The sequence below is a fragment of the Oryx dammah genome, unplaced genomic scaffold, assembly GCF_014754425.2.
Source record: "Oryx dammah isolate SB20612 unplaced genomic scaffold, SCBI_Odam_1.1 HiC_scaffold_6, whole genome shotgun sequence".
NCBI lineage: Eukaryota > Metazoa > Chordata > Mammalia > Artiodactyla > Bovidae > Oryx > Oryx dammah.
In genome coordinates this window covers 30,105,444-30,129,198 of record NW_024070190.1, presented here as the reverse complement: position 1 = coordinate 30,129,198, position 23,755 = coordinate 30,105,444, and the positions used below count along the sequence as shown (strand labels likewise).

The 23,755-nt window shown below is 54.7% G+C and overlaps 2 protein-coding genes across 11 annotated transcripts; one reads left to right on the top strand and one right to left on the bottom strand.

The window, feature by feature from the left end:
- The first annotated feature begins 1,318 nt into the window (after positions 1-1,318).
- On the top strand, positions 1,319-15,252 carry ZSWIM8 (zinc finger SWIM-type containing 8). 6 transcript variants are annotated; one of them, XM_040242378.1, is made up of 26 exons: positions 1,319-1,806; positions 3,968-4,121; positions 4,370-4,464; positions 4,635-4,807; positions 4,984-5,091; positions 5,207-5,288; positions 5,410-5,530; positions 5,903-6,104; positions 6,254-6,429; positions 6,794-7,787; positions 8,534-8,644; positions 8,799-8,978; positions 9,080-9,263; positions 9,473-9,571; positions 10,097-10,221; positions 10,637-10,877; positions 10,976-11,134; positions 11,236-11,464; positions 11,644-11,933; positions 12,090-12,313; positions 12,832-13,317; positions 13,507-13,666; positions 13,794-13,970; positions 14,128-14,247; positions 14,501-14,679; positions 14,777-15,248. In XM_040242378.1, the coding sequence occupies exons 1-26, from the start codon at positions 1,599-1,601 to the stop codon at positions 14,978-14,980; spliced, it is 5,481 nt and encodes a 1,826-aa protein (XP_040098312.1). In that variant the 5' UTR covers positions 1,319-1,598; the 3' UTR covers positions 14,981-15,248. The 6 variants fall into 6 exon arrangements, with proteins under 6 accessions (XP_040098312.1, XP_040098311.1, XP_040098310.1 ...); XM_040242377.1 differs by having other exon boundaries at positions 8,534-8,665; XM_040242376.1 differs by having other exon boundaries at positions 8,534-8,665; positions 13,507-13,690.
- Positions 15,253-15,369: 117 nt separating this feature from the next.
- NDST2 (N-deacetylase and N-sulfotransferase 2) lies at positions 15,370-23,750 on the bottom strand. 5 transcript variants are annotated; one of them, XM_040242416.1, is made up of 15 exons: positions 23,636-23,750; positions 21,452-21,491; positions 20,039-21,371; positions 19,749-19,836; positions 19,281-19,435; positions 18,908-19,093; positions 18,498-18,626; positions 18,184-18,366; positions 18,001-18,097; positions 17,244-17,367; positions 16,940-17,114; positions 16,585-16,755; positions 16,378-16,487; positions 16,074-16,176; positions 15,370-15,979 (listed from the first exon to the last, which is right to left on the bottom strand). In XM_040242416.1, the coding sequence occupies exons 3-15, from the start codon at positions 21,041-21,043 to the stop codon at positions 15,854-15,856; spliced, it is 2,652 nt and encodes an 883-aa protein (XP_040098350.1). In that variant the 5' UTR covers positions 21,044-21,371; positions 21,452-21,491; positions 23,636-23,750; the 3' UTR covers positions 15,370-15,853. The 5 variants fall into 5 exon arrangements, with proteins under 5 accessions (XP_040098350.1, XP_040098347.1, XP_040098349.1 ...); XM_040242417.1 differs by having other exon boundaries at positions 15,673-15,979; positions 16,415-16,487; XM_040242413.1 differs by having other exon boundaries at positions 16,074-16,487.
- Positions 23,751-23,755: the final 5 nt, after the last annotated feature.

Genomic DNA, 23,755 nt, shown 5'->3' with positions numbered 1-23,755 from the left:
TGTACTTTACAGCACATATAGCCCCTTTAAATGTACAAAGGGATCAGCAGGGGTTTTAAAGCTCCAGTGGGATAGTTACTAAGATAAAAGAAGGGGCCATGCCTCCTTGAACTGCATACCCCATACCACCACATACCCCATTGATGGAGTACTGGACAACTGCCTATTCTGCCAGCTGAGGTTGATAGGAAGAAGTTCAGTGCTTAGGTACTGTGGACTAGCCTTGAAGTTCTTAACCTTTGGTCAACAGACTCCCAGTAAAAGGTCTGTGAATGTGGATGAGAAGAGAAAAAGTTATTTTTAACCACAACTGAAATTGAGTATTTCAGTTAACACTGGGAAACAACAGTATTATTAGCAATACCTATATGAAACCACAATATTTTATACATTACAGTTTGTTACAGATGTCTCAACATTTATACTCATCACAGGGAAGCCTGGTGTGCTGCCGCCCACGGGGTGGCAAAGAGTCAGACACGACTGAGTGACTGAACTGAACTTCAAAATTATGGTAGTTACACTTGTAGCTAGACTTTATTTAATGTACAAAGAATTACTGTCTTACAAATTTACTAATATTTTGATAATTGTATATCAATAAAATATTTTCTTTGTAATTCTTTGATTTAATCTGTAATCTTTTGTCTCAGGTGGTCCAGTGATCAATACTCTGCATCCAGTGCAGGGGGCGCAGGTTCAATCCGTCTTCAGGAAACTAAGATTCCACATGTGGCCAAAAATATATAAATAAATACTTAAAAACTATTGCAGGGGGCGGGGGGGTGTCCTGGTCTTCACCAGGTTGCTATGGCACACACATAAAAAAAGGTTAGGAACATCTAGACTCAAAAGCCCCACTGACACCCTTCTACCACCTCCCGAAATCAAATGCCTTCTTCTGGTGCTTCGCCAATGAGACCCCATAAAAAGTCTTATGGAATGCAGGCTTCTGAACTACAATTCCCAGAAGGTGGTGCGGCCCTGGGCCTATCCAGAGTTAGGACAATAACCCCACCCAATGGTTCCTGTGTTTGTCTCTTGACAGCCTACAATTCCCGACATGCGTGGCGGCTGTTTATTCCTTGGGAGTGTTACGGGCGCCGACTTATTGCTGGGATCTATAGTCATTTCGTATACTTTTGGGGGTTGGCTTTATCTTAACGGTACTGGGGGTGAGCTCCAGAAAGAAAATAAAAGTAGCATTTAAACCGCTCTCTTCTGTCCGCGCGCACCGGGTCGGTGTCCTGGGCGCGCGAGGGCGGAAGTGGTGGTGGCCGGCGCGGCCGGAAGTTCAGATCAGCTGATGGGGGAGGCGGCGCCGCAGCCTCTAAGAGGCCCCGGCTGCCGAGGGCTTCGTCCGGGCCCTGAGTCTCCGAGTCTGGCTGCGATCCCTGTTCACACCGAGCAGTTGGGCAAGGCCCCGTCCCATATCTCTCCCAGGCCTGAGATCCTCGACCGGCACGGCCGCCCTGAGCGCCCCGGCCACCCCCAGCCCCGGCTCGCCCCTCAGGCCCCGGGCCTCCCCACAGTCCCCGGCCGGCGGCCCAGGCCCCGGATCCGCGGGGGGGGACCCGGCTCCGGGGGGTGCGGGCCCCATGGAGCTGATGTTCGCCGAGTGGGAGGACGGAGAGCGCTTCTCCTTCGAGGATTCGGACCGCTTTGAGGAGGATTCGCTCTGTTCCTTCATCTCCGAGGCTGAGAGCCTCTGCCAGAACTGGCGGGGATGGCGCAAACAGTCAGCGGGGCCCAATTCCCCCACTGGCGGCGGTGGCGGAGGTGGCAGTGGCGGTACCAGAATGCGAGGTGAGAGAGTGGGCTGGCCGTGCCCCGGCCTGTCTCTGGAGCTGTCCCTGATCGGGAGCTGTCCCGGACCGGGAGCTGTCCCAAGCTTAGAACGGACTTCAGGACTCGCTTTTCCCGTCTTCCTGGGGCTGCTTTCTCCACAACTGCGTGTGTGTGTATGTGCGCGCGCTTTTCCGGTCTTCCTGGGGCTTTCTCCACACCTGCGTGTATATGTGTGTGTGTGTTGGAGTGATGACTGGGGAATCCTGAGTTGGATAGGATTAACAGCAGAAGGTAGATCCTTTGTCGTTCACTGGCCTTAGAGATAGGGTAAAAGGGAATTCCCACTTTGACTTGAGAGTACTTACCCAGTTCAGCCTGAGGCAGGGCAGAAAATAGAAATGAATATGAGTAGGGGGCGGATTGTGAAGAAGTGACCACTTGAAGTGTCACCCCATTGCAAAGTGCACTGGGAGCTGCTTCTTCAAGGTGATGGTCTCTCATCCCAGCTGCACCAAGAAGGGATTCCATCCAGAGGAAAGTGGAGGTGAACTGGCTGGTGAGAGCAGATGTCACATAGGTTTAGATCAGAGGCTTGGTTCCTGGCCGTATTGAATACCAGTCAGAAACCATGGCTGGGACCAATGTATTAAAACCTTAGATTTCCATCACCTGGAGCCTGGGAAGGAGTGTAGATACTTGTCTCCGGAGTCTCATGAAACATTCCTGTTTTCATTTGAGTTTCTTCCATTCTTGGGCCTTTCAGTGAGTTACCTGATAAATGCTGTGAAGGATTTGTTTTTATTAAAGAGGATGGAAGAGAAGAGTCCTGATAGCAGAAGTCCTGCAGGCTCAGGACTCAGGACATTCTTTCTTTGCCTTCCTCAAGGCACAGTTTTGTCCTGGGCTTCATTGCAAGTGGACTTTTTTCACCAGTTGAGGGGTTTAATTTGTGATTCTATTCTGGACATTCTAAGGTCCTGTTTTTCAAACTGCCCTGCAGAGATTTCCAGCACTCCTTAGGGAAAGAGAAACTTACATGTGTCACTACTTAGAAGTGGTACTGTTTATCTTCACTTAGATACCATATGCCCTGGACACACACACAGACACCCACGCACGCACGTGCACGGCGGCAGTCTCACTGTGGGTCTTCCGTGGCCGCTCTGCTGCTTTCACATTTGCATGTGTGGGTAGTCTTGGGGCCTAGAGTTCCCTCATTTTGAGGGAAATAACTGAGGATGGTGAAGATTTTTAACATATTATAAATCAACTATACTCCAGTTTAAAAAAAAAAGTTTTTAACATGTTGGTATCTTCTTGAACAGGTTAAAATCTAGGAAAACACGTCATTTCCACTCCTCCCCAACCCGACCCTTCTTTGGTCGCTGACTGAAAGAACCAGAGGAAACTAACTTTTTTTAGAAAAGTTCCTTGCAGCTCCATCATTTTCTAATATGTGTTTTAATCTATCGGTTTGGTGAAATATGCAGTTTTTGTATCTTTTTGACTAAAACAATATGTCACACTTTGAATGGTAACTACATTCCATTCCAGGTGATTCCAGGAGCAGCAGTCAGGTTACCTTAGGATAACCTAACCCCCTTCCCAATCCCCCACACCAGGGCGTTTGTTGTGGAAAGCCAGGGTTCAAGTGTGCCAAAGAAAGGGCAGACTCTCTTGCTTCCGGAGGCTCCTCTCTTGAACTCTTCTGGGTTCTAGACTGCCTTTCCTCCTCAGGTGGAGGCACGGAGTCATTTAGAGAAAAAGGATAGTTTTTTTTAAAAAAAGCAATTAGAGAAGAGAATGGCTGGTGAGCTATATTAACAGTGTAATATGAATCTAAAGGGCTAGGTATATGGGAAACTAGATGCCAAGCCAAGTGAGACTCATTACCTTCTGGGACCCTGGAACACACCTCTTTGGCCAGGAGTTTCTGGGACATCCCAGGCATCTTCCAGCAGGCTGTTGCCCAGGGTTTGTTTAGCTCCCTTTCCTCAGATAGAGTCTTAAGGGTTAATGTATCCTGACAGAGGGAGTCCCTTGGTTTTTCATCCAGATGTCCTCCTTTCATGGTGAAAGTGGGGGACCTCAAGATGTGGCACTGGTGTTGGTGCTGAATGATCATGGCCCTTTTCATTTCCCTTCCTCTTTCTCCTCACCTTGATCTTTGTTTCCATAGATGGACTGGTGATCCCACTGGTGGAGCTGTCAGCAAAGCAGGTGGCATTTCATATCCCATTTGAAGTGGTGGAGAAAGTTTACCCCCCAGTGCCTGAGCAGCTACAACTCCGAATTGCTTTTTGGAGCTTCCCTGAGAATGAAGAGGATATTCGGTGAGGCTAAAGGACTGACGGTGGAGGGGTGGGGCCCTGAAGTTCCACACTGTGTGCCAGGCTTCCCAAGGAGCAAAGGAGATGCTGTGCTTGGGACTGTGGTAAAAAGACAGCAGGGGCAGGGAGTACCTGGGATTTTCCCCAAGAGGGTGTGACACTGGGGAGAGTGCCCGGGGCAGGGCAGCCTCTGACAGGGTCTGTAGAAGGGTATTTGATACACATGGCCATGTCCTCTTCTTCGCTCGCAGACTCTATTCCTGCCTGGCCAACGGCAGTGCGGATGAGTTCCAGCGAGGGGATCAGCTGTTTCGCATGAGGGCTGTGAAGGATCCTCTGCAGATAGGTACGGGTCCTGTTCTGCCTTGTGGTACTTCCGGCTCCTCCCTTTCCCTGTGTTAAGAGTTCTGGAACTACTGCAAGAAGCTGGAGCGGGTTGTCTAAATAACCACAGGTTCAAGCGCAGAGGCCTGCGTCTTGGCGGCTCTCCCCCGCCATACCCATGTTTCTTCCCAGGGTTCCACCTGAGTGCTACAGTGGTGCCGCCTCAGATGGTCCCCCCCAAAGGAGCCTACAACGTGGCTGTGATGTTTGACCGCTGCCGAGTCACTTCCTGCAGCTGCACCTGTGGTGCTGGGGCCAAATGGTGCACCCACGTCGTGGCCCTCTGCCTCTTCCGCATCCACAACGTGAGGCCCTCCCCATCTATCCTGGCCCGAGCCTCCACTCCCTCCCCTCCTCCTCTGCTGCATCCCTGGCCACGGTGTGAACCCCTCCGCCTCCTGGACTCCGCCCCTCTGTCCCCAGCTCTGGTGTCGGCAAGTCTTTCCTCAGATTGTTTCACTTCTCTTGGTGCTCCCTTCAGGCTTCTGCAGTCTGCCTGCGGGCACCCGTGTCAGAGTCCCTGTCTCGGCTGCAGAGGGACCAGCTGCAGAAATTTGCTCAGTACCTCATCAGTGAGCTCCCACAACAGGTGAGGGAGGTTGGCACACCCTTCTCCAACCAGCTCTAGGGCTGTGTATCAGCCTTTCTGTGAGGCCCTGGCCTCCTCGGGTCACTTCTGCCTTTGTGTCCCTTTCTCCGGTCAGATCCTCCCCACAGCCCAACGTCTCCTGGATGAACTCCTCTCCTCCCAGTCAACAGCCATCAATACAGTGTGTGGAGCCCCAGGTGAGTGTGGTGAGGAAGAAGGGCAGCAGGAAGAAAGCAAGCTGGGGGTGCAGAGTGCCACTTACTAAAAAGGCAGATCCAAGCCCCTGCCTCCAGGTGACGGACTGCTTGTTACCCCCAGATCCCACAGCAGGGCCCTCCGCCTCCGATCAGAGTACATGGTATTTGGATGAATCGACGCTCACCGACAACATCAAGAAGACCCTGCACAAGTTCTGCGGCCCCTCCCCCGTGGTGTTCAGGTGAACTGGGTCTCTTCGGGCCGTGTCTGTGGTGGGAGGGGCACTTCCTTCAGGCTGTGGACGGATCCTTCGTCAGTGCCTGCCTCCCCCACCTCCACTCCCTGTGTCGGTTCCCCGCCTAGCGAAATCAGCGGGTGATGAGAGTTTTAAGTAGTCACAGAGTGGTCTGTCCTCAGGTAGAGCATGTGTTATTTTTCTTCCTTTCAGCAACTGGGAAACTGAGGCAGAGAGCAATTAGGAATTTTTGTCAGGGTCATACTTTTCCCCTGTACTTTGTTTTGATCCCTTTTGTGTCCAAGTCATATTGCTCTTTCACCTGCTTTATTCAGCCCCATCTTGGGGTCATCATTTTCCACTCTGCGACTTTCGCAGTGACGTGAACTCCATGTATCTGTCTTCCACGGAGCCTCCAGCCGCCGCTGAATGGGCATGTCTGCTGCGCCCTCTGAGGGGCCGCGAGCCAGAGGGCGTCTGGAACTTGCTTAGCATCGTGCGGGAGATGTTCAAGCGAAGGGACAGTAATGCTGCCCCCTTGTTGGAAATCCTCACTGACCAGTGCCTCACCTATGAGCAGGTAATTCTCCCAGAGCCAGGTAACCCCATGCTGGTTCATCCTCTCCCTTTCTCAGCTGCACCCCCTTCTTGCTGACAGGGACACTGGAGCAGGCTACTCTGTCTTTCTCCAACTTAGCAGGTTCATCTCAGAGCCCTCTTTGTTTCCAGATAACAGGCTGGTGGTACAGCGTGCGCACCTCAGCCTCTCACAGCAGCGCCAGTGGGCACACAGGCCGGAGCAATGGGCAGTCCGAGGTGGCGGCCCATGCCTGCGCCAGCATGTGTGACGAGATGGTCACCTTGTGGAGACTGGCCGTGCTGGACCCCGCGCTCAGCCCCCAGCGGTGAGTCTCCCCCAAGGCTCACTACGGTCCGGAGGCGGCCCAGCCCTGGATGACCCAGCCTTCGTCTCCTCACGCACACACACTTACCACTTTTCTAGTCTTGGGGACACGGGAGGTGCTGAGCATTAGGTTTCCAGTGATTTATGAGTCCTTTTTCTGAGAGGCTTTCTTCCTTCCCTTCCATAAGTAGCCCACTCTCCCAAATCCCTGAGTGTTCAAGTGACATCTGTGGGGCTGGCTCAAGAAGTGCTTCCCAGGGTCCTTCCCTGTAACCTGCTTTTGGGGTTCGTCATCTCCCCTCTGCACCCCTTCCTCCTTGGTACAGAGTGTACCTCCCAGCAGCGTGCCCCCTCTATTCCCCCAGCCGCCGGGAACTGTGTACGCAGCTGCGCCAGTGGCAGCTGAAGGTGATTGAGAACGTGAAGCGGGGACAGCACAAGAAGACCCTGGAGCGGCTCTTCCCTGGCTTCCGGCCGGCGGTGGAGGCCTGCTACTTCAGCTGGGAAGAGGCCTACCCGCTGCCTGGCGTCACCTACAGCGCCACTGACCGCAAGCTGGCCCTGTGCTGGGCCCGAGCCCTGCCCCCTCGGCCGGGCGCCTCGCGTGCTGGAGGCCTGGAAGAATCCCGGGAGCGGCCCCGGCCTCTTCCTGCCGAGCCAGCTGTGCGGCCCAAGGAGCCAGGGGCCAAACGCAAGGGATTGGGTGAGGGGGTCCCCGCGTCACAGCGGGGTCCCCGCCGCCTCTCGGCTGAGGGGGGAGATAAGGCACTGCATAAGATGGGTCCAGGTGGGGGCAAAGCCAAAACACTGGGTGGGGCTGGCTGTGGGGGCAAGGGCTCAGTGGGCAGCGGGAGCAAGCGACGGCTGAGCAGTGAGGACAGCTCCCTGGAGCCGGATCTGGCTGAGATGAGCCTGGACGACAGCAGCCTGGCCCTGGGTGCAGAGGCCAGCACCTTCGGTGGATTCCCTGAGAGCCCGCCACCCTGCCCTCACCCTGGTGGCTCGCGAGGCCCTTCTACCTTCCTTCCCGAACCTCCAGATACTTACGAAGAAGATGGTGGCGTGTACTTCTCAGAAGGGCCTGAGCCTCCCACAGCCTCTGCTGGCCCCCCTGGCCTGTTGCCCAGGGAGCTCTGTACCCGGGACGACCTCCCTTCCACAGACGAGAGTGGCAATGGACTCCCTAAAACCAAAGAGGCCGCCCCTGTGGTTGGCGAGGAGGATGACGACTACCAGGCATACTATCTGAATGCCCAGGATGGGGCCGGGGGCGAGGAAGAGAAGGCTGAGGGTGGGGCTGGGGAGGAGCACGCCCTGTTTGCTGGACTGAAGCCGCTGGAGCAGGAGAGCCGCATGGAGGTGAGGGGACGTGGACAGGACTCTGAGGGTGCCCCGTGGCCACAGCTGGGAGAGGGACCATCAGCCTCTGTTTGGGAGTTAGAGGACTGCTGTGCGATGGTTAGAATCCTGTGGCAGGCTCCTCCCTGGCCTCGCTGCCTCCAGTCCATTCCCTTCTCTGTCTGCTGATTTTCTTGGAGTGTTTGCTTGTGTCACTCTGCTGCTTTAACTCCTCAGTGGTCTCCATTGCCCTTAGGGTGAAAACGAAGGGCCTCGGCTTGGCCTGCAAGGCTTCACTTGTTCTGATCTTTGCCTGCCTCTCCAGCTTCATCTAGCTACTACCGCACTGTACTCAGTTGAGCCATTCCCATAGCTTGCCATGCTCTCTTATATCTGTACTTGTGCATGGATTGGTCTGTCTGTCTGGAGTGTTTTTCCCTCATGTGGTTAGCCCCTGTTCCTTCTTCATGCCTCAGAGATCTTAGAGATCATGTCCTCTGGGAGGTCTTCTCTGAGACTGCCCCAGGTCCCAGTGAGGTATCCTCCCCATCTGCTCCCCTCTGGACCTTCCCCAATAGTAGCTGGCTGCACACCTCTGTGTGTTCGTGTGTCTGTGTCTAACTGGCTGTGAGTTTCTGGTGGGACTGGCACAGGGCCCAGTGGATAGTCGGTGCTCACGGGAGATGTGCTGCCTGAGTGAGTGTGGTGTCCTGCCCCTCGGGAGCATCAGGGCTTCAACGCATCTGGTGCCCATGTCCTTTTTCCAGATACTGTTTGCTTGTGCTGAGGCCTTGCATGCGCACGGCTACAGCGGCGAGGCCTCCCGCCTCACCGTGGAACTTGCCCAGGACCTGCTAGCCAACCCGCCTGACCTCAAGGTAGAGCCGCCCCCTGCCAAGGTGAGAGAGACCCCTCACCCTTCCCTCCGCGTCACCCCCAACCTTCTCCCACACCCCCAGGCAAGAGTCTCCTCCTCCCTCCACCAAGGTGAGTCAGACTCATCTGCCTGCCTCCTTGTGCTTCCCTCATCAGGGCAAGAAGAATAAGGTATCTACAAGCCGTCAGACCTGGGTGGCTACGAACACACTGACCAAGGCAGCTTTCCTGTTGACAGTGCTAAGTGAGCGTCCAGAGCACCACAACCTGGCCTTCCGAGTAGGCATGTTCGCCTTGGAGCTTCAGCGGCCCCCAGCTTCTACCAAGGCCTTGGAGGTCAGAGGTTCTGTCTGGACCTTGTACTGCCATCTCCTTAGAGCCTTGCACCTTGATATCCATCAGGTGTGAGTGGTCTGAGCTCCTCCCTGTGCCCTCAGGTGAAGCTGGCCTATCAGGAGTCTGAGGTGGCCACTCTGCTCAAGAAGATCCCTTTGGGTCCAAGTGAGATGAGCACTGTGCGCTGCCGGGCCGAGGAGCTTCGTGAAGGGACGCTCTGTGATTATCGGCCAGTTTTGCCTCTCATGTTGGCCAGTTTCATCTTTGATGTTCTCTGTGCTCCAGGTATGATGCCTGACTCGACAGAAAGTGGGGAACTGGAGCAGGGTAGCTTTCTCTAAGGAGAAACCAAGAGCCCCAAGGCTTTGAGCTCCCTTTAAGACACATCGGGCAGCTTCTTGGAAGAATCTAGAAAGATGAACATCTTGGTTTGTTCCCTTTTATTCTGTCCCATGTTACTTCTGCCTGTGTAACTTACCCCAACTTTTATCCAGTGGTTTCTCCCACGGGTTCCCGACCCCCAAGTCGCAACTGGAACAACGAGATGCCCGGGGACGAGGAACTGGGATTTGAAGCAGCAGTTGCTGCCTTGGGTGAGTCTGTGTCTTGAGTCCATGTGTGAGCTAAGCCTGGCCCAGGCCATGAAGGGCGTCGAGACATGGGCCCTCTGTGGAAAGGGGGAAGCTAGCATAAGATGTAGGGCCTACAAGACTGTCAAGAATTTAGGGCAAAAACGTGTGCTGTGAACATTGGGTGTTACAAGGACAGCAAAATCAAACTCTAGGGTAAAGCTCTAGAAAGGGGATGGAGTATGGGATGTGAGTTAAAGGATCCATTAAGTTCCAGGTAGGTGGACAAAACACTGAGTAAAGACCCAGGGGCAATCAAGTCTCCATGAGAGTGAGGAGCCCAGCTTCCCTGAAGTGATGGATGTGTCAGGACAGTAGAGGGGCCAAACTATGAAAGCCTCAGAAAGCAGACCAGAGTGTAGGCAGTGGGCACCTTCCACAGGGAATAGAGGTTGAACCAGAACCCCTTACTTCACACGCTGGTGGATGGGAGCCCTGTCCTGGGCGTTCTGGCCGCTCACAACCCCCTGGGCGCCTTTTTCGTCACAGGCATGAAGACAACAGTCAGTGAGGCAGAGCACCCGCTGCTGTGTGAAGGCACACGCCGGGAGAAGGGCGACCTTGCCCTGGCCCTGATGATCACTTACAAAGACGACCAGGCCAGACTCAAGAAGGTGAGGGGCTGCGGCACTGGGGTTCACAAGCAAAGAGAGCAGATTTTACCACCTTTCTCAGGGGTTTCCAGTATGATGAAAAAAGGGCTGTTCTTTAAGGAGATAACGGGAGTCTTGGAACACCTCGTCAGGAACACGAGAGACCATTGGTTCTTATAGGAATGCTTGGGCTTGAGGTGGAAGAAGAGAAGAGGGCATAAAGTTGTTCATTCATTTCAATATTGAATATGAATATACTTAGTCCTGTGGTCAGTGTTACAGGGCATACCAAGACATGTAAGCCAGCCCCTCTCTTCTAGAAGGTTCTCCTGTGGAGGAAAGCCTTGCTGAGGAGGAAGTTTTAAGCTCTACAAGGAGAAAGAAAAGTAATAGAAGACAGGAGATAAAGGTCCTCCTGTTACCGCTTCTCTTTCAGATCTTAGACAAACTCTTGGACCGAGAGAGCCAGACGCATAAACCACAGACACTGAGTTCGTTCTATTCATCCAGCCGCCCGGCCACAGCCAGCCAGAGGTCTCCTTCAAAGCATGGGGGCCCATCTGCCCCAGGGGCCCTGCAGCCTCTGACCTCAGGCTCTGCAGGGCCTGCTCAGCCAGGGAGTGTGGCAGGGGCTGGGCCAGGCCCCACTGAGGGCTTCACAGAGAAGAATGTGCCTGGTGAGGTGGGGGCACTGGGCAGGGGGGATGAATGGTCTGGAGCCATGTTGGGTTCCCCTTTCCCAGGCTCATCCTGGTGTCCTATTTTCCTGATGTAGAGAGTTCCCCACATTCCCCCTGTGAGGGTCTTCCACCTGAAGCAGCTCTGACCCCAAGGCCAGAGGGGAAGGTTCCCAGCCGCCTGGCACTTGGCAGCCGTGGAGGCTACAACGGACGGGGCTGGGGCTCACCAGGGCGGCCTAAGAAGAAGCACACAGGTATGACAACCCATGGGATGACGTGGAGGGAAGGAGGTTCCTAAAGGTTGGAGTCTGACTTCTGGAGCAGATTTCTGAGACTGACTTGTCTTGTGGGTTAGGCATGGCCAGCATTGACAGCAGTGCCCCTGAAACAACGTCGGATAGCTCCCCAACCTTAAGCAGGAGGCCGCTGAGAGGGGGCTGGGCCCCTACCTCCTGGGGTCGAGGGCAGGACAGTGACAGCATCAGCAGCTCTTCCTCAGACTCCCTTGGCTCCTCGTCCTCCAGTGGAAGTCGCCGGGCCAGTGCCAGTGGAGGGGCCCGGGCGAAGACTGCTGAAGTCGGCAGGTCAGTGGGAAGAAATAAATACCCTTCTCTTCTGCCCTGGTCCACCCGAGAGCCACACCCCTAGGGTCATGCAACCAGTCCCCCTCAGTGTCCTCATTTAACCCTGGTGTTTTCCAGTCTCCCTGGACACCCATTTCAGAGAAACCCCAATCCCGGTCCCTACCCCATTGCCCCTTCAGGTACAAGGGCCGCCGTCCCGAGAGTCATGCCCCCCATGTACCCAATCAGCCATCAGAGGCAGCTGCACACTTCTACTTCGAGCTGGCGAAGACAGTGCTGATCAAGGCAGGGGGCAACAGCAGCACTTCCATTTTCACACACCCATCTTCCTCAGGGGGCCACCAGGGTCCTCACCGCAACCTGCACCTTTGCGCCTTTGAGATTGGGCTTTATGCCCTTGGCCTGCACAACTTTGTTTCTCCCAACTGGCTCTCACGTACTTACTCTTCCCACGTTTCCTGGATTACAGGTAAATCTAGTATCTTGTGATTTGGGTATGGGAAGGGAATTAGTGCATGGTGCTAAGAGCCTTATCCTTGTAGTTACTGACCCGATAGGAGAGATGCTACTCCGATTCCCACTGCCTGTGTTAACCACCTTCTGTCCTTCTCTCCTTTTCCTGAAGGCCAGGCAATGGAGATTGGCAGTGCAGCCCTGACTATACTGGTAGAATGCTGGGATGGGCACCTGACGCCCCCTGAGGTTGCGTCCCTGGCTGACAGGGCATCACGGGCACGAGACTCCAACATGGTGAGGGCAGCGGCGGAACTCGCCCTAAGCTGCCTGCCTCATGCCCATGCGTTGAACCCCAATGAGATCCAGCGGGCCCTGGTGCAGTGCAAGGAGCAGGTATTTCTAGAGGCCACTGGGGACCTGCTTTGGGACATCTGGGCAGGAAGGTTGGGCATGGGAAAAACTGATGGCCCAGGTCTTGATTTCACAAGCCTGGCATTCATGAACTATCCGATTGGTCCTCTCATGGTGACAGTTGACATAGTAACGTGCTTTATTATCCGTTACATCCTTTACAAGTCTAAGGATAGGACTATTCCTATACCAGAGAGATTATCACTGGGGGTGGAGTCCTTGGGGAAGGCCTGAGGGAGATGATGGAACTCAGCTGGGAATAGCTAAATTAGGTTGGAACTGGGACTGCAACTTGGGTCTTGAGTTCTGCTGGTCAACAGAGATTTGTTCATTGTCTGTGTGAAGCATTCACTGCGCTGACACTGACTATGAACATTGGCTCTGACCTTGGCTGCCGCCCCAGAACCAGCCAACTCGGAAGAAGTCGTCAGCATTTGTCATCTAGAACTGTCCCTGAGTAAACCTCTTCATCCTTAACCCTCTTTGCCCTTCCCTTTCAGGATAACCTGATGTTGGAGAAGGCCTGCATGGCAGTGGAAGAGGCAGCTAAGGGTGGGGGCGTATACCCCGAAGTGTTGTTTGAGGTTGCTCACCAGTGGTTCTGGCTATATGAGCAAACAGCAGGTGGCTCATCCACAGCCCGTGAAGGGGCTACAAGCTGTAGTGCCAGTGGGATCAGGGCAGCTGGGGAGGCTGGGCGGGGGCTGCCTGAGGGCAGGGGGGGCCCAGGGACTGAGCCGGTTACGGTGGCGGCGGCGGCAGTGACAGCAGCCACAGTGGTGCCAGTCATCTCGGTGGGGTCCAGTTTATACCCAGGTCCAGGCCTGGGGCACGGTCATTCCCCTGGCCTGCACCCCTACACTGCTCTGCAGCCCCACCTGCCCTGCAGCCCTCAATACCTCACCCACCCAGCTCACCCCGCCCACCCCATGCCTCACATGCCCCGGCCTGCCGTCTTCCCTGTGGCCAGCTCTGCATACCCGCAGGTGAGACCAGTGTTCTGCTGGGAGGCTGGGCATGTGGGGGAGCTCCCTGGGGGTTCACAGGGGTTGGAGGAGGCGGGAGTCGGGACCAGCCCGACTAAGAAACGCAGGGATGCCCAGGTCTGGATGAATGGGAGAGAGCTCCATCCTAACACAGTTTGCTTCTCTCCCCTTTCTTCTCCCCACCTCTAGGGTGTGCATCCTGCATTCCTAGGGGCCCAGTACCCTTACTCGGTGACTCCCCCCTCACTTGCTGCCACTGCTGTGTCTTTCCCCGTCCCTTCCATGGCACCCATCACAGTACATCCCTACCACACAGAGCCAGGCCTCCCACTGCCCACCAGTGTGGCCTGTGAGTTGTGGGGACAGGGAACAGGTGAATGGAGGGGTGGCACGCTGGGCAGGGGAGGTGGGGAAGGAATCCTCCCTGTCCCTCTTTGGGCTCTGAGTTCCTCACACGGCTTCCATCCTACCCTCAGTGAGCAGTGTCCATCCAGCTTCCACGTTTCCAGCCATCCAGGGTGCCTCACTGCCTGCCCTGACCACGCAGCCCAGCCCTCTGGTGAGCGGGGGTTTTCCACCACCCGAGGAGGAGACCCACAGCCAGCCTGTCAACCCGCACAGCCTACACCACCTGCACGCCGCCTACCGTGTCGGTGAGAGGAGGCCCCTTTCTGCACCCCCACCAGCAGTGCCAGAGGCTCTTTAGTGGCCCTTCCTCACCCTGTCTCTTAGTTTGTTTACCGGGGGGCTGGGTGATAGGCTAAGGGGTAGGGGATGGACCCTCACCACGGTCCCACCCTTTTCTCCCAGGAATGCTGGCACTGGAGATGCTGGGTCGCCGGGCACACAACGATCACCCCAACAACTTCTCTCGCTCCCCTCCCTACACTGATGATGTCAAATGGTTGCTGGGGCTGGCGGCAAAGCTGGGTAACACCTCCCCTCCCCAGGACCATTGTCCGCCCTCACCTGCTTCCCCAACCTTCCTATCCCAGACCTCCTTCCTAGCTCTTGCTCAGAGTTGAGGCCTTGGTCGGGTATGTGTGCGTGCGCGGGGGGCAGGGGGCGACCTCAGCTCCTGGGGTGGAGGGAGGCACTCTGCCAGGCCAGAGCTGAGAGTAAAGCTGGGTCCCTAGGGCAGAGGTGGCCACCCCCGTCTCATGCCCCTCCCCCTGCCCCCCAGGAGTGAACTACGTGCACCAGTTCTGTGTGGGGGCAGCCAAGGGGGTGCTGAGCCCGTTTGTGCTGCAGGAGATCGTCATGGAGACGCTGCAGCGGCTGAGCCCTGCTCACGCCCACAACCACCTGCGTGCCCCGGCCTTCCACCAGCTGGTGCAGCGCTGCCAGCAGGCATACATGCAGGTGACCACCTGGGCAGTATGGAGCAGGGTGAAGCACCTGGGCCGGCAGGGGGAGGGGCCTGATCCTGTGCTCAGTGGCTTCTCCTCACTTCGTCCAGTACATCCACCACCGCCTGATTCACCTGACCCCCGCCGACTACGACGACTTTGTGAATGCCATCCGCAGCGCTCGCAGCGCCTTCTGCCTGACCCCCATGGGTATGATGCAGTTCAACGACATCCTGCAGAACCTCAAGCGCAGCAAGCAGACCAAGGAGCTGTGGCAGCGGGTCTCACTCGAGATGACCACCTTCTCCCCCTGAGTCTGACCCCCATAGGGCCCTATACAGGGACACAGGCCTCTGGCTATGGGGGCCCCTCACCAAGGGGGAATGAGTCTTGGCTGGACAGATCATCCCCACTCAGTTCCCCAGTAGCCCAGACTGGCAGCTGCTCTTGGGCTGTAGCTTGGGGCCAAGATGCCTCAGACCCTAGAAACCTAGGGTTGGGGGAGACAGCCCTGTCTGGGAGCGGGCACTGGGTGGCCTCTGGTATTTATTTGGCATTTATAAATATATAAACTTTTTTTACTCTCGTCTGCCTGGGCCTTTCCCTTCTTTCCCTCCATGTGTGGATGAACCCTGAACTAGGGCAGAGGAAAAGTTGGATACTTCCTTTATTCTAGGTTTCTCCCACTCCACCGAGGCAGACAAAACAGAAAAATAAGGACGTTTATTAAAGTCGTTTCTAGCCCACAGCTAGGGCTCATACTCAGCTCTATGAGCCATCGTCCGACCTCATCCCCATTCAATGTGAATGACATTAGGGAGGCCGGGCCACAGGTAGATCCCATTGATCCCACGGTAAGGGGTCCCTCCCATAGCCAGTATAGATAGATACATTGCTGGGGATGAAGAGGGAAAGCACTGGATTAATACGTTCCTCTACCCTCTGCCTGGACCCTCTCATTCCCTCCACCTTCCAAGACCATGGGCCAAAGGTGCCTAGTACCATCTTGCAGGGTATCAAGGGAATCCCCTTTATTATACCCCAAAACTATGGCAAAGGGATGCCCTACCCTTCTCAGCCATCCCAGGCCTGAAGGCCACTGAGGTAGAAGGGGGAGGGACCGCCCTGCTCTGGGGCTTGCCCCTTAGGGAAGCAGGGGGCTTTTGCTGGTACAAGAGGCTGATACATCAGCCCGAACTGGAATGTTGCAGTTCTTCTCGAAGCCATGAGGGCACTGGCTGTCCAAGCCGGCTCAGCAGCTTTGACAGCTCCAAATTGTGGTTCCGGAAAAAATCCGTAAGGAAAAGGCGGGACTAACGGGAGAAAAAATGAAGTCAGAATGGTAAGGAGTGGACAGGATCAGATCTTAGACATGGAGAGGGAAACCCTGTCCCTGGTTTTCCTTACCTCAGTGTCCATATCTGGGTACTTCCGGCCTTTGCTCTTGCCTAGACAACGAGTCTTGCCACCTTCAAGTCCCTGGCACCAGAATCCCTTATCTTCATCAAACCTGCTCAACAGGAAAAGGCCATGAAGTAACAGAAAAGAAATCCAGGCCCCATAAATGAACACTACTACCTCTCCCGGCCCACAGGGCACATGCCTCTCCTTGCAAGACAGGGTAAATTCATTTCTTTTTTCCAAACAGACACGGTCAACCTGCGTCCCCATTTCCCCCAGAGTCATCCTCCCCTGGGTCATGCTCTCCCACCTGAGGGTCCGTGTGTAGTTCAGAAAGGGTGTGATACCCAGGAACTTCTGGATGTTCTCCATTGAGGCAGCTGGGTTGGTACGCAGCTCTTGCCCATCCACAATCAGCAACTAAAGGGACAGGGATGTTCCCTCTATATTCCTTAAAAGCCACTGGGCTGACAGGAAAAGGGAGGGGACCCCCATGAGGGCTACTGGGGAACTGTACCTGTCCAGAGGGGTAGTAAGTCAGCCAGCGTTGTAGATGAGTGGAATAGTAGCCGGGGACAAGACAACGGTTTTGTAGGGAACGAAGTGCTGGAGGGGCCTGGGAGGAGGCTGAAATCACCTGGTAGAAGGTATAGTTCAAAGCAACTGGGTCTCCATGTGCTCGCTGATGCTGAAGGACAAGGAACAGGAAGGGAAGGAATCGGTGACCTGACAATTATTCTGCCTTTCCCTCTTGGTCTGGTGAACAGACCCCTCCCCAAGGCACTAGCTTGCTTTCCCTACCCTCATTCCTTCCTCTCTCTCCAGCAGTCACCACCTCTTATGTTCTAGTGTGTCCTGAGCTTCAGACTCACCTGGTACCAGGAGTATGCCCTGTCAGCAGGATTGGTGAGCACAGTGATGATCTTGGCTCGCGGCAGGAGAGCAGCTCCCCGCCGTGGTACAACCTCTGAGTCAAAGTACGTGGCACTTTTCTCAAATAGGAAATCAGTGCTGGCATTGGAAGGGACAGGGAAGAAATCCATGTACCTAGGAAGTAGTAGACAGGAGAGGAAGACAATTTGCAGAGAGAAGGGGCCAGATGCCTGTGCTCGTGGAAGCAGGAATTGGGGGTGTTTAAGAGGAAAGGAATGTTCTGAGAAGCATCCCAGGTCTCACCAGTCAATGCCCTTGTGGTAATTAGGGCCGTTGAAGAACTGAATCTCCTCAAAGGTGCTGGGGCTAGGAAAACTGCTAGTCACAGCTGGGTGCAGGCTCAGGAAGAAGTGAATAGCTGTGGTCCCTAAATGGGAGAGAAAGTGCAGGCCATGGTGGGAGAGAACCCAGCTCAACATCAGCTTGAAAGAGGTCAGAAAACAATCACTCTGGGCAGTAAAACACCCTTTGGCCAAACTAGAGCGAGAAAAAGAAAGCCAAAGAGAGGTCCAGGGAAGGGTCAAAATGGTTCTCAGCCTTGACTGTGCATCAGAATCACTTGTGGACCTTTAAAAAAAACACTGGCGACAAAAAAAGACAGAATTCTGATATACAACCAGGCTAAGAATCTCTCAAGGGGACTTCCCTGTTGGTCCAGTGGTTAAGAATCTGCCTGACAGTGCAGGGGACACAGGTTTGATTCTTGGCTGGAGAAGATCCAGTATGTTGTGGAGCAACTAAACCTGCTCGCCACGCGTTCTAGAGACTGTGCTCCACAACAAGCCACAATGAGACCACACATCACACTAGACAGCAGTCCCCTGCTCACTTGCTGCAACTAGAGAAAGCCCGCACAGCAACGAAGACGCAGCACAGCCAAAAACGAAAGTGTCACTCAAGGGACTGGACTGATGAGGGGTGGTATGAGAAGGGGACTCCTCGGCCAGAGAACTCTCTGGATTTAAGGCAAGGCAACAGAAACCGGCTGAGGACGACTCACCTGTCTTCTGAGGTCCCACGATGAGGAACTTGGGCAGCCGATCACAGGTTTTCTCCTTGGACCAGATGTCTTTGTGCCTCTTGTCGTCACAGGGATTCTGAAGGTGAGGCCAATAATCAGATAATCTTTTCCTCAGCAGCCACCCCCGTCACGTCTCTAGGTCAGCCTGCGCTCCACTTCTACCTGCCAAAGGGGGCTTCGCTCTTGAGGGAAGAGGTCAAAGTACTTTCGTGCGAGAGGGACAGGAGGAAGGGTCTGTAGGCGCAGCCTCGTCCAGCACTGGAGAAAGCGCACCAGGCTCTCAAAGGTGTACAGGCCCAGCCGATCGTTTCCATAATTAGACAGATGAGTCATAAAGATGCTGATCTGAAAGGGGGTGCCTGCATGTCAGATTTGGAGAGCCTACCCCACTTCAAAAGCGGGCTTGGTGAGCAAAAGTCTCAGCCTGCAAACACACTGGCTGTCCCATCTTCTAGCCCTTCCTCTCAGCACCTTACCGGATTAAGCAGCACTGTCAGAAAGAGTTCTCCACCTCGGATGCTCCGGTCGAGTTCACGAGAGCCTCCTGGATACTCATTATAGAAGATTGTGTGAGTGAAGAGACCACATGTCTGCCGCGGCAGCACCTGAAGGAAAGAAAAAGAAAAAACAGGGAGAGATGAGATTGGAAGGTAGAATGAGAACTAGATGAGGCATCTAGAGAAGACTAGACAGAAGACTTGAGGCATTTTAGAATTCCTTGGGTTTACAGAGAACAGCTTGAAGTTACAGCAATAAAGCTCCTGCTCTGTGCATTATGAATTTTCACCCCTCTACCCCCTATTATTATGGACGAGCTTGGATAACGCAGGTTGGAGGCTGGCCGATTGTGGGAGTTTGATTCAGGTTTGTACTGGGAGTCCCTCACCATAATGCCATTGTGAATGAAGCCGCGGCGGTAGCGGGCAGGGCGGAGATGGGGGTACTCCTCAGTGCTGGTCACCTGGATGCCCCACACAGATTTCCAGGCTTCATAGAGCTGTGTGTGGATGGGGTACACGCCGGAGTGGTGGGGGGCCACAGCATACCCCAGATCCGTGGGAATCCCATGCTCCTGGGAATGGGGCACAGACTCTCACCAGGATCTGGTGAGGTTTGGGGAGTAGAGGGTAAAGGGGGGGGGGATGCCTCCATAGAAAGAAAATAGGAAAGGACAAGGAAAGGGTACTCCACTAGGGAAAGGTCGAAAAGGAAGCATTATCTTTGGGGAAAAGTATGGGGAAGAGATCCAAGGGTCTCACCAGAGCGAACTGTTTGTTGAGCCTCATCTGGTCAGCCAGCACGGAGCGGTTGTGGAACAGGTGCGGCTGCGTGTGGCTCCACATGTGCGGGAACCACCAGAACTCGCGGCGGTGCTCCAGCAGCATGTCGTCCCCAGCGTCCTCCTCCTCTGTCCCTGTGACCACACACTGACCACTGACCACACCAGTTAGACCCTGGTCCTCCTTCGCTCTGTACCAAGATGGACCGTCTTCCATCCTTGGGACAACACGGCTGACCTCTGCCCACCTAGGACTATTCTCCCCATTGCCAACCTGCCCTCCAGCCACCCATGCTAAACCGAAATTCCCAGCCACTGCTAGCTCCTCACAGCATTCCGACCCCAAATCTTGCCCCCTTTCTCCAACCTGTCTGCCCAGGAGGATGGGCAGTGAAGGGACAGATCAAACTAAGACTGATACGCTGAAGGAACAGGCGAACGAGCTCACCAGTATGATAGAACTTGCCCGAGAAGCCCAAGTTGAAGGTGAAGTTGGGGACTAAGGTCCTGAGTTTGTTCTGGGTGGTCAACAGGGCCTGGGAAGAGTAGCAGAACATGAGAAATCAGGAGAGAGCAATCTAAGGAGAAAACTGAGAAGTCGCCTTCTTCTTGCCTGTAAAAAAAGGGCAGCGAGCATTACCTATGACAAGCTTAGAATCAAGGGAGGGAGTCTGAAAGGACAGAGCCTGAAACAGCTTCTAAGGAAAGAAATCGAAGTCAGGAAAAAGAAAGACTGACCTCAACATCAGCCACCTTCATGCGGGTACCTTCCTTGCCCACGAAGATGTCATCGATGTCTACCAAGATGTAACGGTCAAGGTCCAAGCAGAGGCGCTTGCCAGTGAGGTATGCAACAGCATCGACGAAAACCAGTTTGTGGAGCCAGAAGGAGAGGCCATGACCGAAGAGCACCCGCTGGATGCCGTCGTGAAGCCCCAGGTCCTGCACCACAGTGGGAAGCCGGGCCCGGCGAGGCACTGGTCCTGGCACAGGGGGCTCAGCCAGCCGAAGGCTGGCGAGAAGCACTGGTTCATAGGTGCTGTGGTTGGATTGGAAGATGGTCCAGTCATCACCGGGTAGTGGCCCAGGCTCCAGGCGGCTGGGACGTGTGAGATGCAGGAGTGGAGCTGTAGGATTCACTTGGTAGTCCCGAAGCCCCAAGTTTGAATGGAGAAAAAGGGGAAAGCCCTTGAGCTGGGCACTCAGTAGGCTATGCTCATGGGCTCGGAAAAAGCCAATGATGCCCACACCATACTCCACACAGTACCGGTCTAGCAGTTCCCGACTCCAGGCATCCAGGTTGACATACTTGAGCAGGTTCTCATAAATAACCAAGACATACCGGCCACGGGTATGATCAGTCAGTGTGGGCATGTCCCCTCGGCCAGGTGCCAGCTCAGTGCTATAACGAAAACGGCTAGACTCCAAGATGGCCACAATCTCCTGCCCCAGCTGCGAGTATGCACTCTCCACAAACACAAGGACCACGGGTTCAGTTCGCGCTGTCTCTGGAGGCCTTGGGGGCCGGGGAGGGACTGGAGGCCGAACTGGGCCAGGACCACCTGCTGCGCCACTGCTGCAGTCTCCCAAGGGGAGGGGCAATGGTTCCTTGGCCTTGGGGCTGGTGGATACGTAGTAAGCCAAGAAGCCCATGGAGCCCAGACTGAAAGCAATCAGCAGCAGTATGAGGCGGTGCAGTTCCAGCTGCCGAGCTGGGCGTACCACCTTCCACAGCTTGAGCATGGCGGGGAGGTGAGGCAGGGATGGGGACCACCTCAGGGGATGGGAGGTAGGAGTTCTATAGGCTGAGGCTCTCCGGGAGGGTAGAAGGGTATGAAAAGAGGGGAAAGGGATTCCCGCAGGGTCAACTCCCTGCAAAGGTGGAAACAAGTCCCCTTAGTATAGGGTAGAGGAGGTAGAAAGGGCAACAGGGGGCAACTGGACAGAGTTCATTGGTCTCAAGTCACCATGGCCCACTGGCCCATGCCTTCGGGATGCAAATCTAGTCAGGCTCCACCTTTGGTCCTGGCTGAGCTCGTCACATCAGATGTCAGACAGAGTTCCCCACAACCTGTAAGAGAAATTGGTGCATTACTTCTCTCCTTGAAACTGTCATTAATCCATCCCCCCCATTCACCCCATCTCTCTTACCTCCTGCTCACAGGATGGTTTGTTCTCCAAGAACAAGCTCCTGTAGAAGAACAACACAATCTGAGTCTCATACCTTAGCTTCACAGCCTGTTCCCTTTCTTAGAATGCTGACTAAATTCTCCTCCCTGAACTAAGTTCAGAACTGAAGCAGTATATCCAAGGTCTGGAAGAGAACAAATCTCCCATCAGTTAAGAGGCCAAATAGCCCAAGACGCTGAAAATGAACCTGCTCTGAAAGGAGTTCCCAGCCTGTGACTGAGCAATTGGTCAGCCAGTAGGGGCTCTGGTCTTCCTGTGAAGAAGGGAAGGAAAGCCCCAGAAGTCCCATGTTCCAACGAAATATCAGATAAGAGGAAACTCGTGTGTCCGTTAATCTCACTCATCTATCAAACCCAACATCTCAGGCTAACAGCACTAACGAACTTGCAGTCAGGTGGACACTATGGTAGGGGAATACAAGAGGAAAGACAAATGGTGCTAGCTAATGGTTCTATTACCTTCCAAGCCCAGAACCTGAGGATTCTCTTCCCCACTCCTTGTGAAAAATTACTCACCCCTGTTCTTTACCTCACCTGTGCCAATGTCAGGAGGGGTGATAAAAAGGTAGCCCCAGAGCAGGCCACATCACTGGCACCTAAGAAAAGCTAGAGAGGTGAGACTAGAGTCTGTCTCCCTATCCACTCTACTTCTCCTTCCTAACTTAGCCTGGATGGTACTACATCCTCATCCCTAAATGGCACAGAAGGGTCCCGAGCCAGCCTAGACAGACATGAGGGATTGAGTCCTACTACAGAAACAGAGCAAGCTTGAGTAGGGCTGGGTGGCAGAGAGCAACAGGAGCTTAAGTAGTATCCAATCAATAACAGAGAAAGGAGAAAGTACCATCGGAAAATAGTTTCAAAGAGATCTACATTTTAGAGACTTTTTCCTTTAAGTAGACCAACTAGAAGCTTTACTTGTCACTCTCCCCATCTTAATCATTTCTAGTAAGGCCAGTAGCTGATAATCTCTACCACTCACCCCGCAACACATACACATTTTGGGGTGATTAACCAGAGATAGGGGTCCTTCAGAATTAAGACAGTTTTAAGAACAGTTCAGCTTTCGCTTGAGTAAAACTAACTGGCAAGAAAAGAGAGCTGGGAAAGGATCAAAATGGTGATGGGAAGCGGTGAATCCTAAGACCTAGAGGAAACTTTTTGGGGTAAACACAGAGGTGAGAAGAAATCACTGTAGAATGGGGGAAGTAGATACTGGGGGGGGGGGGTGATCACTCACAATGTTAAGGATAATAGTTAACATTTACTGGGGGCTTATCTTTGCCAGACATTCTTCTAAGAGCTTTCTCTATATTTAATGCTCACATCAGTCCTAAGAGGTAAGTAATATCCCCGTTTTACGTATGAGTAATTTGAGGTCCAGAGAAGCTTAGTAACTTGCCCAGGATCACACAGCTCAGTCAATGGAGGAACTGGGATTCAAAGTCAGGCCTGTCAAGCTCCAGCCCTGCTCTTAACCACTGCATTTTAGCTTCGGACCTAGAAGAAGCAGCAATATTCAGAGAAGGGGTGATGAGAAAGTCCTGGGGGAGGGCGCGGGGTGGGATGATAAATACCGAAGCTGGACCACGGCCGGGGAGGGGTTGCTGAACGTGTGCGCAACAGCGGCAGGAGAGCAACTGAGGTGGGGGCTGAAGAAGGCGGGGGTGTGGGCCCCGCGCTGGGAGACCAGCAGTGCAGATGCGGCGGGAGGAGGGGGACCTAGCAGCGACAGGAGCGTGGGGCGCTGGCACATGGGGTCTCGGACGGAAGGCCCAGCTAGGGGGGACGTGGGTTCACAGGTGGGTATGGAGAGAGTAGGGCGTGAAGCATTCAAGGGGAAAGAAGGGGCTAGGGCCGCGCGGAGGAGAGTCTGCGGTGACATCGGGGCGGGCGTCGGGCTGGAAGAGCCCCGGGGGGAGGAGGCACCCGGGGCAAAGGGGGCCAGCCGAGAGGAAGGAGGCCACGACCAGGGCGGCCTGCGGAAGGGACAGGGGGAGGGGAGCGCGGGCCGCCCCGAGGGGCCGCGGGGACGCCCCTGCGGGCGGTTTCGGTGGCCACACGGAGGGAAGTCTGTGAGGGGAGAGCTGCGGGGCCCGGGGTGGGGGCCACACTCTGAGCGGGGCTCTCCTCAAGGGCGGCTCACCCGGCGGACTGGGCGGCGTCCCCGCTGTCCCCGGGCTCCGCCACGTCCCGGGGCTGCCCGGCTTCCCTGCTCTCGGGGCCTCGGGCCGCGTCGCGGCGGCTCCGCCATCTCCGAGCGAAC

Bases quoted from the DNA above. Each gene is read 5' to 3' on its own strand.
- NDST2 (XM_040242413.1), bottom strand. From the start codon at position 21,043: ATGCTCAAGCTGTGGAAGGTGGTACGCCCAGCTCGGCAGCTGGAACTG. The intron at 17,368-18,000 runs GTGAGTCGTCCT...TCTCCCATTTAG, and splicing joins CGTGGGACCTCAGAAGACAG to GGACCACAGCTATTCACTTC. The intron at 17,115-17,243 runs GTGAGACCTGGG...ACTACTTCCTAG, and splicing joins TACCACAAGGGCATTGACTG to GTACATGGATTTCTTCCCTG.
- ZSWIM8 (XM_040242373.1), top strand. From the start codon at position 1,599: ATGGAGCTGATGTTCGCCGAGTGGGAGGACGGAGAGCGCTTCTCCTTC. The intron at 4,808-4,983 runs GTGAGGCCCTCC...TGCTCCCTTCAG, and splicing joins GCCTCTTCCGCATCCACAAC to GCTTCTGCAGTCTGCCTGCG. The intron at 5,092-5,206 runs GTGAGGGAGGTT...TTCTCCGGTCAG, and splicing joins TCAGTGAGCTCCCACAACAG to ATCCTCCCCACAGCCCAACG.